Source organism: Rhinolophus ferrumequinum, chromosome 21 (assembly GCF_004115265.2).
Source record: "Rhinolophus ferrumequinum isolate MPI-CBG mRhiFer1 chromosome 21, mRhiFer1_v1.p, whole genome shotgun sequence".
Lineage (NCBI taxonomy): Eukaryota > Metazoa > Chordata > Mammalia > Chiroptera > Rhinolophidae > Rhinolophus > Rhinolophus ferrumequinum.
The window spans coordinates 13,492,990-13,508,806 of record NC_046304.1 but is presented as its reverse complement, the minus strand read 5'-3'; the positions used below and the strand labels follow the sequence as shown (position 1 = coordinate 13,508,806).

At 51.8% G+C, this 15,817-nt stretch overlaps 1 protein-coding gene across 3 annotated transcripts in view; it reads right to left on the bottom strand.

Annotated features, from left to right (window-relative positions):
• WSCD1 (WSC domain containing 1) overlaps positions 1-15,817 on the bottom strand; it is a 50,594-nt gene that overhangs the window by 11,093 nt on the left and 23,684 nt on the right. For all 3 annotated transcript variants that reach the window (XM_033089673.1, XM_033089672.1, XM_033089674.1), the window contains exons 5-7: positions 15,657-15,778; positions 2,475-2,634; positions 1,312-1,476 (exon numbers count right to left, since the gene is read on the bottom strand). In XM_033089673.1, the coding sequence (XP_032945564.1) occupies positions 1,312-1,476; positions 2,475-2,634; positions 15,657-15,778 (447 nt within the window). The remainder of the gene's footprint in view (positions 1-1,311; positions 1,477-2,474; positions 2,635-15,656; positions 15,779-15,817) is intronic.

The window sequence follows — 15,817 nt, the reverse complement described above, 5'->3', positions numbered from 1 at the left end:
CATCTAACCAGTCCTGTAAGGCTCAAAGATGCACTGGGAGCTCTAAAGCCATTTTGAGGCAGTGTCAATCCAACCCTCATAGGTGGCTGTTTGCGCCATTGGGCCACTTAGCCATTTGTAGACCAAAACGGCCAGCTGTGTGATAAAGGACTTCTAGATGACCAACGGAGGTAACTGGAGCCTGAGCACAGTGGTGGTTTCTCAGGGGACAAGGCCAGAGTGGGCGGGACCATGTGTTTCCTCTGGCCACTTTACCTGTCGGTGCCCACAATGCTCCATGGGTTATATGGACAATCTTGGCTTTTTCCCAACCAGACCAAGATGGCTGTGGGTGATTCCAGAACTCACTGCCAACCTCTGAAATTTTCCGTTTTCTCTAGGATGTTACTGATAGTATCTTCTTTTCCTAAACCAAACTCTAGTTAAGAAATCCAGAGAAACTGCTGTACCACTTGACAACAGAGAAATATACCCGGCGTGCCAAAAAAAAATATATACAAGTGGCCACTTTGGTCAACGTGGCTAAAGCAGTAGTTCACAGTAATCAGAGTGTCTGGACACTGATGGTAACACTCTGAGCACCTCTTGTAACTGCAGAAGTCAAACGTGACTTCTATTCATCTTTTGCTATTGGTATATATTAATTATTACAATTTTAATAGTTTTTTCCTTTCTTAAAATGCGTATACATTTTTTTGGCACTCTCTGTATTTCACCAAATTTAGATCCCACTTGACTTGTCTGAGGTTCTTAGTTCCTAAACAGTGCACAGGCTCGAGCCATTTAAGTTCATTTACTTGGCATAACGAGGTCTCTTATTTCTACAAGGGTGAGATAAAAAAAAATCACAAAACTCGAAGATTTTCTGATCTATTTCTTTAAAAATAGCACTTTGACAAGCGACCCCTTGCTTAAAGAAAAAAGAAAAAGGAATGAGTAGATGAAGTCAGTCTCACCTAATTATCGAGGGTTCTGAAAATTAAGAAAAATTCAAGAACAGTTTCTAGAGAGGAATCCAAGCTCCTAAGCTTTCCCTTTGAATCCAGCACAAACCTCACAAATTCTCACTCCCCTTGTGGCCCTCGGGCTGGCTGCTCAGCATCACCTAGGAGCTTGTTAGAAATGGCAATTCCTAATCCCCACCTCAGAGCAAATGAATCAGACTCTCAGGGGGTTTAGCCCAGGAATCCAGTTGAATTTAACAAGCCCTCTGGGAGATTCAAGTGTGAGATGAGAGGCTGCTCCATTGCTCCGAGGAAAGTCTGGCCACGGGAGGTGCCTCCCTCCCCCTACCCCACAGCCTTCACTTACCTTTGTTGTACAGAGTTCCGTCAAAATAGTAGCTCCCTGTATAGAAGCCGGTGGCGTGCTCAATGAGGTGTCGCGCCCAGGTGTTCCCGGCTCCTGGGAAACTCGACAAAGCCACAAACACTTTGGATTTGGTGGGCAGGAACCTCCTGTCTGTGCACCGAGTGTCTGAAAGTCCAGAAGTGGTCTCAGGGTCACTCACCCTCACTGTGATTCAGACTCACCGCTGTACCCCGTAGACAGGAACTATTGATCCAAGACTCCCACTTAATAGAAGGGCAAACTGAGGTCCCAAAAGGGGAAGGGGCTTACTACCTGCACTGTGGCCGCACAGCTCTGTGGCTGGTCAGAGAAAGCCCCGATGACGATGAGGCCCCAAAGACCCGTGCCAAGAGTGGGGTGCAAATCAGCATCGTGCCAACCCGCAGCCCCCACTTTGTTTCCATGGCCACAACCAAACCTCACTCCCAGCACAGCACAGGTAACTCCAGATTCTGCAGAGAAGGTGGCGGGGGCGTCGTGGCTGGGACAACCAATGCCACACACCCAGGTACAGCCAACAATGAACCAAGGCTGGACTAATTTCAGGCCAGTCACCTCTGCCTCCTCTTCCTTCCCCTAGGGCGGCAAGAGCACATGGAATCATCAGGTGAAAACCCCAAAGTTCCTGGGCTGTGCTGGGTCACGGGAGGTGCTCCATAAAGGTACTCACATGAGGAAGATGCCAGCACCTGGGCACAGCCCAGGATCCTTACTGGGCCCAGGTCCTGGGCTGGCTTGGGGAGGCCCCTGTGACCACTGAGCTCAAATGCCACCCAATGCCACCACCTTGTAATTGCTCTCTCTCTCTGGGCCCTGCCTCTCTGCTCTTCCTTTCTTCCTCAAACCACCTTCCTCCCCAGAGAGACTCAGATAAAGGTCAGGTGCTCTTCACAGCGAGCCCTGCATCCTATGGTCAGTCACCAGGGATGGCCGAGGCCTCCCCCTTCCCATTATCCCAAGATGGGACCACCCACCACAACGCCAGGGTTTTCACACAGATGCCCTTCCCACCTGGGCCAGCCATGGCTGGCATCTCCAAAGCCCCAGAGCAAAAGCCACAACAAGTGGCAGGCACAGGGAGGAGGGGCCTGCACACTCTGTCCAGCTCTGGGCCGGGGGCTCACCTTGCATGGGCGTCTGGTAGACCTTGCAGTACTCCGCCAGCCTCTGTGCCTCAGGGTCCTGGCCACACAGCGAGCTGTCCACGGCATCCTGCAGGCTGAACTGGGGCGTGGGGTAAGCACAGTAGCACTCCCAGCCCCTGAGAACGGCCAAGGGGAACTCCTGCCAGGCAAGGAAAGGAAGAGAAGCACCTGAGGTGAATGCAAGGGCCACGCCTCCAGCAGCTGAGGTGCTGGGATGAGCCCGAGGATGTCCTGCCTCTGCAGGGGATCAACAGGGATGCCCATCCATCCTTCCCGTGTCGGGTTCTGTGCCCAACCCGAGGAGACAAAGCTCAGTGAGACGTGACTGCTGCCCTCCAGTAGCTCACAGCTGACTGGTGACAAGTCAACAGTCACAGCACAGTGAGAGCAGTGGTATGACAGGGGCGAGCCAAGGGTGGAAGGCCGGGAGCGGGGTCTGGAACTGAACTTTCCAGACGTCTAGGAGGTTGTTAGGAGAGCTGGAGTGGGAACAGGCCCTCCAGACGGTGGCAGCTGCAGGAGCAAACGTGCGCATGGGTCAGAAAGAAAGGCACCGAGAGCCCACCCAGGGCAGTTTGGGGCTCAATGTGTCAGACTGCGAGCCCCAAATGACGTCTGGGATTCACACCAGCCCTCCCTGGAAAGAGACCCAACCCAAGCCGGATGTTCCAAGTCCACTGCAGGATGCAGTTCAGTGCCAAGGACAGATTCCCACACAATCATCTCTGCAAGACGGGAGGTAGATGAGAACAGACATCCATGTACCATGGTACCCCGCCCAATGGGGGCTTCCTGAGAATGCAGGGACCTTGCGAGGGACCGCTCCTGGTGCTCTCTTACACGGTTTCTTTTTCCCCCTGGGGAGGCTGCACCATATGGTGGACAGAGCTGGGGCACTGGTATCTGGAAGGCCTGGATGTGAATTCGGGGTCACAGGCTGGGTAACCTTGGGCATCGTGCAGAACCTCTCTGAATGTCACCATTGAACAAAGGTAGTAAGATCCACCTTGTATGCTTTTTACGAGAATTAGATGAGGAGGATCCTAACCGCCCAGTGCTGGGCCCAGCGCATAGTAGGGGCTCTCACAGAGGAGCGGGCCAACCTCGGCCGCCTTATCCTCTGGGCGTCAGCCACACTGGCGTAAGAATTCCTCCACACACCTCTCGCACACCTACTATGCACCTGACACCAGATAGGACACGTGGCTGCATTTCATCTCTGCCCCTCCCTGTATCCGGCACACAGGAGAGATGAGCCTCTTGGAGGACGGAGAGAGGAGAGGAGTATAGGAGTGTGTGCAGAAGGGAGGCCATGGGTGGAGAAAACTCCTCACTGCCAAGGGGAAACACTGCACTGACCTCTTTATTCTTTGCCCACAGCGAAATCTCATAAATAAATAAATAAATATCAAAAAAGAGAAAATCAATGCCATTTTCTGAATGTGGCTTGGCAAAGAGAGAATCTCTGGAAAGACAACAGAGGTGGTGTCCCAGTCAAGGGAGGGCGATGCAGAGCCTGGGGGAGGAGGAGCCTTTAGGAGGGCGGGAACGAGGTGCTGCTGGATGCTGCCCCCAGGTAGGGCTGTTCTTGTAAGCACAGGCTGGATTCTCTCCTAGATGCCCAGCAGCCCCCAGGAAAGCCTCCCTGCCGACCTCGTCCTTCTTCAAGGCTGAGGGGCAGCTTTGCCTCTGCCAGGACTTTACCAGGATTCAGGCCCATGTCTCTCTCACAGAGCTGAGCTGCCACGTGGGGACAGGAGAGAGGATGCTTGCACTACTCACACAGTACACACACCTACACACACACACACACACACACACACACACACACAATGTTGCTGCACTCTGCTTCTAGAGCTCAGACCTCCCTTTTGCATTGGAAAAACTTAAATATGCTAAGGGGCATAAGCAAGTCGCTTCTCCTTTTGGAATCTTAGTTTTTCCATCTATAAAATGGACACATTCCATGAGCCAGCCTGCCTGGAACAGTCAGAGGATCTCGCTTCTCTGCAGCCCTCTCAGTAGCTTCCCCTGGTCCAGCCTGAGGGCAGTGTCACTAGGACATCCATCCCCATGCCTTTCGCGGGAGAGGTCAGAGATGGGGATGGAGGATGCAGATGGGCAGTCACTCTGGGTGTCCATGAACTTTGTCAGAGTGACCAGGGAAGAAGCACCATGTAGTAGGTAAAGCACTAGGTTTATGATCCCAAAGACCTGGACTCAAGTCGCAGTGTCATATTTCAGTATCTGTGTGACCTTGGGGAAGTAACTGTCCTCTCTGAGCCTCAATTTTCTCATCTGTAACATGGGAGTAATAATATCCACCCCACAGAGTGCTGGGAGAATAAAGGGAGGCTTATGCATAAGACGGACTCAGCCAGTGCCTAGCACATAGTAGGTGCTCCGCTATTCTTAATTGTATTAGTGGTGGGCCCCAGACCACCCTCTTGAAACTCAGAGTACCCAGAGTTTGTTTCCTAAAATTCCTCGCTTTGGCTCCCTCTCCAAGGCCCCAAAAGCTCAGGATCAAACAAAGATCAGAAGACCCTCTCCCAGTTAGCACTTGTGGTCCTTCAGTCTTGATCCTACACATTAAGAAAATAATCGCTTTGAGGACTCAGTGGCCACAATGGGGGCTCTGATCCTGGAACCAGCCCCCTCTCCCCCCCGTCCCCCCTGCAGCCCCCAGCTGCAGCTGTCCTCAATGTCAGCTGCAGTGACGATCCAGCACTAATAGCCAGGGCCACCGTCACAGTGCAGAGCTGAGGCCACTGGACATGGGAGTGAGAAGACAAAGGCTGACAAACCCCATCAGTTTGTCTGGCTAGCCTCCACCCACCTGGGGCCCCCAGGCCATTTCGCAACAGAGGGCAAAATCTGTGTCCTGACCCTCAATCAGAACACCACTGGCTTTCTGGAAGCAAGCTCTGCTGATGTGAGTTAGTGAAAAGCCATCACAGGAATCGCACCCTCTAGCCTTTACCATCACCATCCATCCTTTCCCACAAAGCCCTCATCCCATCTCATCCCAGATCAACACCTTCATCACAGGGAGCATTAGCAACAAGCAGCCTGGGCACCCAGGGTGGCAACAGGGAGGGCCCGTGGCATTCTATCTGTTCACACAGGCTGTCATGGACTGAACTGTATCTCCCAATTTCATATGCTGAAATCCTTAACCCCTGTACCTCAGCATGTGGCTGCATTTGGAGACAGGCTCTTTAAAGAGGTAATTAAGTTAAGAGGGGGCCATTCGGGTGGACCCCAATCTAATCTGATTGATGTCGTTATTAGAAGAAGGGATTAGAACACAAACAGGCACAGACTAATGGCAGATCACGTGAAGACTGAGGGAGAAGGTGGCCATAGTCAAGCCAAAGAGACAGACCTCAGAAGAAACCAAACCTGTCAACACCTTGAACTTGGACTTCTGGCCTCCAGAACTATAAGAAAACTAGTATCTGTTAAGCCGCCCAGCAGTCTGCAGTACTTGGTCACAGCAGCCCTCGTAAACTAATACACTAGCTTTCTTACTGGTCCTTGGCCAGTGTAGTCCCATATCCACCTCAGGGCCTTTGCACTTGCTGTTCTCTGTGCCTGGGATGTTCTTCCCCCAGACACCCGCAAGGCTTTTTCCCTCACTTTCTTCAAGTCACCTTCTCCGTGAGACCTTCTCTGGCTACCCCATTTCAAGTTGTAACACCCTTGCCACCGTCACTGATACACCTTATTCCCATGTCGTGCTTTCTAATTTTGTTTCACTGAGGTGTAACTTACCGTGATGAAATGCTCTGGTCCTAAGTGGACCGTTCAGTCAGTCTTGATGAATGCAAATCAAGATTCACAGCATTTCCCTCACAGCAGCGTCTCCTCCATCCCTTCCTAACAGCCCTTCCTCCCTCAAAGCAACTGCTATTCTGATTTCTATCACCACAGATTCGTGTGTCTATTCTAGAATGTCCTGTAAATAGAATCATCCACTGCCTATTTTTGTGTGTCTGCTTTCTTTCATTCAGAAACAAATTTGCTAAATCCACCCATGTTTCATCTGTCACTGGACTGTTCCTTTTTATTGCTGAGTATGATTCCACGTGTGGATGTACCAATTTATTGATTCATCCACTTGATGGACACCTGGGCTGTTTCCGGCTTTTACCTATTACGAAGAAAGCTGCTATGAACATTCTTGTACAAGATCTTCAGTTGATAAATATTTTCATTTCTCATGGGTAAATACCTAAGCTCCTGCTTTATTTTTCTCCATATAACTTGTCACCATTCAGCATACGACCTGTTTTATCTCCTGACGTGTTTATCGCCTCTATCTACAAGAATGTAAGCGGGGATTTCTGTATGTCTGGTGAGCTTTGTTGCACTCTCTAGAAAATGGTGGATACTTAATGAATGTTTGATGGACAAACCAATGAATAAATGACTGAACGACTGAATGAATGTCCTTTGCAGATCCCAGCTCCCCCCAGAGTTGGTGGTAATGGACTAGGGCATGAGTCTTCTGTTGGTCATTTTCACCCTGGGCATGAGGGAGGAGAAGAAAGCTGCTGCAGCTGAGCAAAACCTCCCCAATATCAGGGACCCCAGGGGGCTCTGCTGTCCTGGGATTCCTGTTCAGAGAAGATTTCACCAACATGGTGGCTCTGCTCAAGGAAGCTGGCTCTGTCTCCCTCCCCGGCTGTAGCAGTGCCGCTGACTCAATGCCCCGTGGTCAGTCCTACACTCCGGGGCTGGGGACCGGCTGCCCCTACCAGCGACCTGAACCTTTTTGCTTCTCTGAGTGGATTAAACCATCAAGTTTCCGGGTGTTTGCAGAGCGACAGGAGAGCTGCAGACAATAATGTAGTTTTATTTACAACATAACCGCTTCAGCAACATGACTGGATTCTGAAAACACAGAACAACTTTCAGCCCCTTGGGGATTTCTAGGACATGATTTCCATAAAAATTAAATATTGATGAATCTTATCTCTCTGCCAACTTCCCTGCTCCCCCTCCCCCACCCGAAGCTTCAGTGAGAGAGCGAAAGAGGAGAAAATGATTAGAAAAAGCAAGGCAGGAAAAAGAAGCAAGAACACAGATGGGGGATTATTTCATTCAAATAAATGAGGGGTTAAAGAGGGAGCCGGCACAGCCTCTCGGGGGGCAGGGTGGATACACATCCTAATCTTGACACGTCCTCTCCAGCCTGAGTCCGGGAGGGGCCCACAGTGTGCGTGGGCGTCCGGCCTGGAGCCAGGTTGTGATACAGCCAGGGCTGGGCTCTCCGGGTGGCGGGGATCCACATGCAAAGGCTTGGTCACGGCCAACGGGTCAAGGAGTGGACAGTCCACCAGGCAAGGGGCAAGGCCCCAAGAAGAACCCCTTCAACCAACGGGCCCATCTGGGTCTCTTCTCCTCCATCTTCATTCCTCTTTGAGCACTTTTCTCAGGATCTCCAGGCTTACACAGAGTTGTAGAAATTTCAGAGATCAGACCTTCAGGTTTCAGAAGGGGAAACTGAGGCTCGGAGGCAGGCAGCGAGCAGCCCGAGACCTCAGCGCTTTAGGGTGAGTGGCAGCAGAAGCCACCTCCTAGGGCTTTGCCACACCCCACGCTCAACTCCTTGGAGGCAAACACATGAACGTGATGGAGTTTTGATGAAACCTGCAAACCAGCAAGGAGGTCGTTTTGACCAGTCATTACCTTCAGGGCCGTTCCCATCAGTTCGGACAGAGGCAGGTCTGACATTCAAGACACAAAAAGGAATGGAAACGCCCACAAAACAAAGGTGAGTGCGGGGAAGCTTTCGGGGAAATGTCAGGGTGAATGTAAAGCCATCTGCCCACACTGTGACAGAGCGCCTGTTTCCTCCGACCTGATGACCCTGGGGTCTGACCGCAGAGTGGGAGGCCGTGTGGTTTGGGGAGGCAGCTACGGGGAGGTGGAACCAGACCAAGGCGTGGAGGAACCAGACAGGCTTCGCAGTGTCAACAAGCTACTGAGCATCTTTGAGCCTTGGTTTTATCACCTGTGAAAGGAGCACAGCTTAATGACTACAGGCTTTGGGGTCAGCAGGTCTGAGATGGAGTTAAGATGGATGGAATCTTGCTTTCCGCATCTGTAAGGGAGGTTTGAGGATGGAATGAAATACTCGGGAGGTGCCAGTCAGAGGGGAGACACTAAGCAACTTGGTTGGTTCGAGTCCAGGGGAGACTAAGTGCAAGTGTAGGGTGGGGGCAGAGGCTTCTCCATGGGAAAAGCTGACTTACAGCCCTCTTGCATGAGTGCAGCCTCAAAGGTGCGGCCTCAAGAGTGTGTGTCACAAATGTTAGTCTCCAGGGGCCTTGATGGGCTGTCCCCTTGTACGATGGCTCTCTGCAGACTTTGAGCCCCCAGAGAGCAGACCCACTAACTCTGTTCCACCCAACACCCTCCCTGTCAAAGCCAAACAGACACGGGAAAGAAGAGTCCAGTAAACACCGCATGGTTCAGAACCACCAAACCCTCGGGATCCGAAGGTGCCTGAATTTCCGCCGACCTGGGAAAGGACCAGCCGCTCATCTTAGGCAGTTTCTCGAACATCCCACGCACAGCAAAGGAACCAGGGGAAGCTGAATAGTCACAATCATCACCATCGTCTGGAATACTCACTACTCAAGAGTCACCCAATCAGAGAACTGTGTCAGGTCCACAGACTCACCGAGTCCAGCTCACGGTCCGGCGAGGCAGCTCTGCCAAACCCTGCAAGGAGGACACTAGGGCTGTGTAACTTGGCCAGGATCACACAACGACCGAGTGGCCGAGCAGGGCTATGCACCCAGGTCACTGTGGCTCTAACGCCACCTTCCTACCATCTTCAGAATGATGAGGCTACACGACTCACTTCCTAAAATGTACCAGAAGTCTTAAAAGTGCACCCAGGAGATGTACCTGTCCTTTGCCCCAGCAATTCCATATCTGATACTCTAACCCAAGGAAATAATCATGAACACGCTCAAAGGTTTACCTACAAGGTTTACCTACGTGCCTGGCAGTATTGTTCAAAATAGCAAAAAACAGAACCAAAAAACAGCCTACAAACTGTCCAACAGTGGAGGATCAAATGCCTTGTAGCCATGAAGGGCATAGCAGGGGAAGAGAAAAGTTCATGACATATTAAATGAGAAAAGGAAACAACGGAAGGAAAGATTCAATTTATTAAAAACAGATACTATATATATATATATATATATACACACACACACACACATATATATATGCACGCACATGCACACACACGCACACACACCTAGAATAAAAGACCAAAGGGGTGCAAAATGTTATCATCAGTTGTTGTTTTCTGACGTGGCAAAGTTACTGTTGAGGTTTCATTTTATTTTTACATTTCCAAATGTTCAAAAATTTCTAAAATAAATCCTGTGTAAACTCCTCCCCCACCCCAAAGAAAACAATCAATGTTCCTTAAAGACACACGCAGTATAACGCTGACAGGTTTACTACAGAATTTTTATAGGAGATCCAAAGTCACACAGTGTCAGTCACCTATTGGAACGACGAGAGAGCATTGTGGCAAAAGGAAAAATTCTTACTATCAAGGTAGCAGTTCACAAAGCCCAGACTCTCACAGACCCATGCTTGGCAGAGATGTGCAATCGCGTGCCCCAGGGAGCCGACCAGTCCACCAGGAGAGACCGGGTCTAATGGGATTCCAGGTGGATTTAGCCAGGGCGGCTGCCCAGCAGAGAGTACATTAGCACATACCTTTCCATTTCACAGGCGGCTGGGTCAGTGCCACCATTAAATGGCCAAAGAAAAAACCCTAGAAGAAATGTCAATGGGAAAACATCCAGGAGATTAATATTCCACATGAAGAATAAAAGAGGGCAAGAAAGATAATACCTCTCTCCCTCTTTGTCCTGTTTCTCCCATTCCTTTCTCAGTAGAACCACTAGCAGTGGCTGGCAGAACAAACCTCGGATCACAAGGCGTAATAGCTGGTGAAGCTTCGCGTGTTAGTGACCTACTTGCAGATGGTGTTAGCTTTCACTCATCAGCCCCACTGTGGGAACGAATGCACACTCCCACAGATGGTCTATCTGCTTACGAACAAGTATCGGGCTTCGAAATTAATTATCCCAGATCTGAACTGGTAGCCATGCAAATATCTAAGCCTCTCCTCCTTAGTCTCACCTCTGTGCAAATGAAGGAGGTGGTAAGATCTTGACTACTGAGAGTGAGCAGGTTTCCTTCCATCTCCAGCACAATCACAGAAAATTACACAAGATCATTTTACTGTGTTTAAAAACACATTACACTGGTCAAGTCCCTCTTGCTGGCAGAGAGTCGGATCATTAAGATGTTGATAGTCCCCAAAATGTTCTTTTTCTGTCAAACTATACTCTTGGAGCTCCCCGAATCCATTTCAACTAACTAGCAAAAAACAATAGAGATTTTTATCTGGGGCTACAAATAAACCCCCAGATGGTGCTCTAAATTGGGGCACTGCAAGGAGGGCTCCCCCTTTTTTCCTGTTTCCAAGCTCCACCTCTCCCATCTGCTGCTCCTGGCCCCACTGGCCAGCCAGCCCTAATTAAGCCCCGAACCCCTCCCCCAGATTTAGCTCTGCCTCATTTCACATTCTGTTGTGAGCATTTTCCATCATAAAAGTCTTTGAAAACATTTTCAATGGCTGTATTATAGTCCACTGTACGGCCGTGGCTCACCGTAACCAGTCCCACATCATAGAACATCTAAGCTTGTCTTTCAGCCAAATTAGGATGAGATGAAGCTGCCATTGGGATAGCCCTGCAGCCTCGGTGCTACTGGCTTTTCCGGCGAGGAAGTGCCTGGCACTTCAGGAAGGAGTGTATCTTCCTGCCAGGAGACATCCCCGAATTCACCCCTCTCACCCACCCTCAACATCCACGAGAGGACGGAGAAAACCATTCCTGCAAATGGGTCGCTGGTCACTGCAGGCCTGGCTCAGCTACACTTCCCTGATCTCACATCCAGCAGACCTCACCTTCAGAGGCAGACTTGACTTCTCCATCCTCACCCAATAGTTGGAAAAGACAACTGGTCGCCAGGAGGCAGACCCACGGAGAATGGGGGCCACGACTGGGCGTTGCTGAGCCAACACATTCAAGGCGGCCCGCTAGGCCAGAGGCAACAATTTTATCCTGCAGGGGCCAGATGGCCTTGTTTGGAGACAGTCTGGGTTGTCACAAGTGAGAAGGGACAAGCTGTTGGCGTGTTGCGGGTAGAGGGTCGGGATGCTGCAAAATACCCTATAATCCACAGACAGGTCCTGAAACAACGTGACTTGAGCTGAAATGTCAACAGTCGTAATACTGAGAAACCCTGCTCTAGAGTGAAGTCAGAGTCCCCACAAAGTGCCTCCCCCCGCCCCCAAAACTGCAGAGCTGAGAGCTGACGGGGGACCATCTAGAAGGCTTCAGTCCAAGTGACACCAATATCCAGAGGGCGAGATGAGGGAGAAGGGGGATGGACAGCTGGGGAGACACAGGCGCACCCTGTTGGGGAGGTGATGGTTTGCCTTGAATGGGTGGCATCTGGGCCATCGTCCTGGCCCTCCCTGGAGTCTCTAAGTACACAGGTCCCAGGCCGATGTCCGTTGCAGCTTTGCCAAGGCCTCTCCGACGGTGGCCCTGAGGACTGCTGCTTCCCAAAGGGATCCACCCGCCTCCACAGCACTCTACCTACAGCTGTGAAGTGCCATGCCGGGAATACCACCTCCTTCCAGCCTCTTACCCACTGAAAACTGTCTGGACTTTGAGGCAGGTGTCCAAGGCCCGTTGCAATTTGTCCCTACGCCACCTTCCACCCCACACCCGGAGCCCTCCACTCCGGACAAGCGGGGCTGCTCTGCACCACCTCCCACCCTCAGCAGTTGCCCAGTCTTGTGACACACTCCTCACACCCCTCGTCTACCTGTCGACACGGCTCCACATCCTCCAGCTCCATCCTTTTCCAAGCGGCCATCTTCCTGCCTAAGCCCGCCTCCAAGGCTCCCTCATTCCCACCCGGCACTGACCTTACTCTCCCTGTGTCAGCGTCCCCTGGCTTCCCGTCTTAGCCACTCCCCAGCGGTCAACCTCACGATTAGGGGCCAGGTCTCCCCGATCTCTGGGCTCTGCCAGCAACCTCCTGCCCCCTAAGTGTCAGCCTACGTGTGTCCTGCCAAGACACAGCTTTCAACGTGGAAGCTGGAAACGATGACTGTGTTCCTCACAGCTGCAAACTTTTGAGCCTCTAAACAATGGGACCTGAGGAAATACCTACCCTTCCGGCGCCCACCGACAGTACAGTACGGGGGAGGCAGGGCTCCGACGAGCCCTGAGCGCCAAGGCCACCTCAGAGAACTCTGGATGCCTTTTCCTCCCTGTTCTGACCCGAACAATTCACAGCACCAACGAGAGCTGAGCATGCAACTTGTCCTTGAAACGCACAATGACGGGCGACGTACAAGGTTACTAAAGGGCAAAATGGCATGAGCCCAAGAGCCTGCGGGTATCTCTGGCACATGGTCCAATGCAAAATTGCAGCAATGTGGATTTATGCCAGGAATGAAGAAGGGCTGAAAACAGAAGTTGACGACTTTTGAATCTTTTGAGTTGTGTGTCTATAACCACAAGGCAGAATTCTCTGGGCCCTTGTGGGCTGCCCAAGAGGAAGCACCCCCAAAATACTGGGCTATCTACCTAGGATGCTGCTTTGAAGTCACCGTCACCAAAATTAAGAGTCACAGGTTGCCTCCGTTTCCCTCTCATGTATCGCTGGTGAGGGTGCAAAATTAAAATAACCGTGGCCAAGGGCGATATGGCCAAGTTCACCAACACGACAAGGACACATAGCCTGTGACCCAGCATCTCTTAGGAATTTTATCTCCCAGATCCACCAAAACAAAACGACCCACTCATAAGGAGAGTCACTGCAGCTTGTTTGTAAAAGCAAACGACTGGAAGCAAGCTAAATGTGTAAGAGCAGGGGATTGGTTAAATAAAGGATAGGACATCCATGCAACAGGTTCAAAGACTGAGAAAGCACTTGCCGTGCCAATATGGAGCAACGTCTAAGACAGATGGTCGAGGAAAAAGAGTCCGGTGCAGGGTAGTGTGGTAGCTCAGGACCACCTGTGGGTTTGCACAGGAATAATGACTTGGAGAGGAACAACTGCTTGAATATTCATAGAAATCTCGCTGACAGTAGACATAGGAAGTCAGGCCCACTGGCTGCCTCCAAAGGCAGGACACACACTAGGTGGGTGAGACGCTGGGGTGAGAGGAAGACTCTCCCCTCTGCAGCCTGTGATGTCTTTTCACTGTGTTCCATGCAAGCATAGTACCTGTTAAAAACTAATTTAAACCCCTGAAGACACGCAGTGGTGATGCTGCCTGTTTCTTGTCTCATCCTCTCGTTTCTTCCCTCCTGTCTCTTCCTGGCCGCATTCGCCCGCCTGTCCCCTCCCCACCAATGTTACATGGAGGGAGGGAGCAGCACAAAAAGCACAGGGTGTGGTGTCAGGAGTGGCCGGTATGTGTACCTACACTGACTCCTGTATCCAGCGGGGAGCAGAGGGCTTCCCGCAGGGAGCGCTGGGAGGAGTAAAGCAGATCACTGGCGGGCAGGCCCCTAGCACACATCCGGCACACAGGAGGACACCTCCATGGCTGCTGACCACGGAGGCCTGCCTTCAGCCTGGTCTGGCCCAGCTGAGTTCCTCTGATTCCAGTGGGGACTCTCCAGGGACCTGCTCTGAACCGCAGGTGTGAAGGTAGCCCTGGAGAGTGGCTTGTCCCTTTGCATGTACAAGCAGGTGTACCTGCTGTCGCTATAGGTGCTCAGCTCCTACGAAGGGGAGAGGGGAAGAAGGGTCCCCAGACCAGATATCTGCAAATCAACAAACTATTCTTGGTTCACTGCACTGTGCCACGTGATTCCCTGACGCCCAGCACATCTTTGGCAGTGGCTTCGGAAATCCTGGACAGACCAGAGAGCCACTTCAGAGGCCGCACGTGTGCAAGAGGAAAACGCACACAAAAGGCTGTGTCTCCGCCCACCTCCAAGGGAAGCAACTCGACAGGGCTCAGAACATAGAAGCAGACGGAGGGCAGCTCCCAGGGAGGGCGGGGGCACCGCGGAGGGCAGGCTCCTTTACGTCTGCCTTCTTTACTGAGGCCCACTTCCTGTGCCCTTCAAACCACCTGCAGGCGATGGAGCTACACTGAGTTCAAATCCTGATTCCCTGGATTAAATGGATCAACACATGTAAAGGGCTTGGAACAGTAGCTAGCAACAAAATCAACGGTCATGTTAGCCACTGCTGACAGCTACCATTGTCATCATCACGAACGCCCTCGTCTCTCCTGCCCCATTCGGTTACACTGCCAGGTATCACGGTCCCATCAGGACTACCGAACCCCAGCACATCGGAGCAACCCAAACCCCAGCGTATTGCCACCAAGGGCCATTTCTAGGGCTGCAGCATCCAGACCAACCTGGCAGCTGCTGGAGTCCAGCCCCAGACCTCAGTGCTCTGGGGACAGCCTGGTCTCACCAGCCTCGCTCTATAGCCTTCTCCCTGGTCCTGCCTTTTGCAAGGCCCATATGGCCTGGACCAAATTCTCCCGCCCCCGAGCTAACAGGGGTGCAGAGACAGTGGCCTTTGGTATCTAGCCCAGCTCTTGCACAGTCATGCTCCTTTCCTCAGCCGAGACAGAGCCGAAGGTACATACATGGGACTATGGCCTTTGGAGTCAAGTTCACGGCCCAACACACTGTCAGCACCAACAACAGAAAATCCATCAGTTCTCCCCAAGTCCCGAGCCAGCATCTTCTTGTTTCCAAACCAAGTCAATTTAACATCTGACACTTGCGCCAGGAGCTCACATCGGGAAAGGCATGATCCGTTCAGATTTCACAACCTTTGCTGCCAATTCCCCACCCAGCCTCGGATCACCAGCCTTAGCAACGGGCTCCCTGTGGGCACCCTCGGTGATGTCTGCTGCATCGCCTGCCGCCCTCCCACCCAGGCTCCGAGAGCGGATGGACATCTGCAGCCCAGCCCGGGCACCTGCCCCGTCTCTGAGACCACCACACACGTTAGACGGTTAAAAGGCAAGGCTGTGGAATTATCATTAGTCTTACTTTCTGGGAACAAAATCCCGAGCACGTCTCCACTGTCACATTGGCCTGTATCAGGGAGTCGGGGAAGGCGTGTGTGATGTTCTCCGGCAGTCGGAAGCACCCTCGGTACGTGACGGTCCTCCCTGGGGGGAAAAATGGGTTTCCAGTGAGAAGCGGTGCCC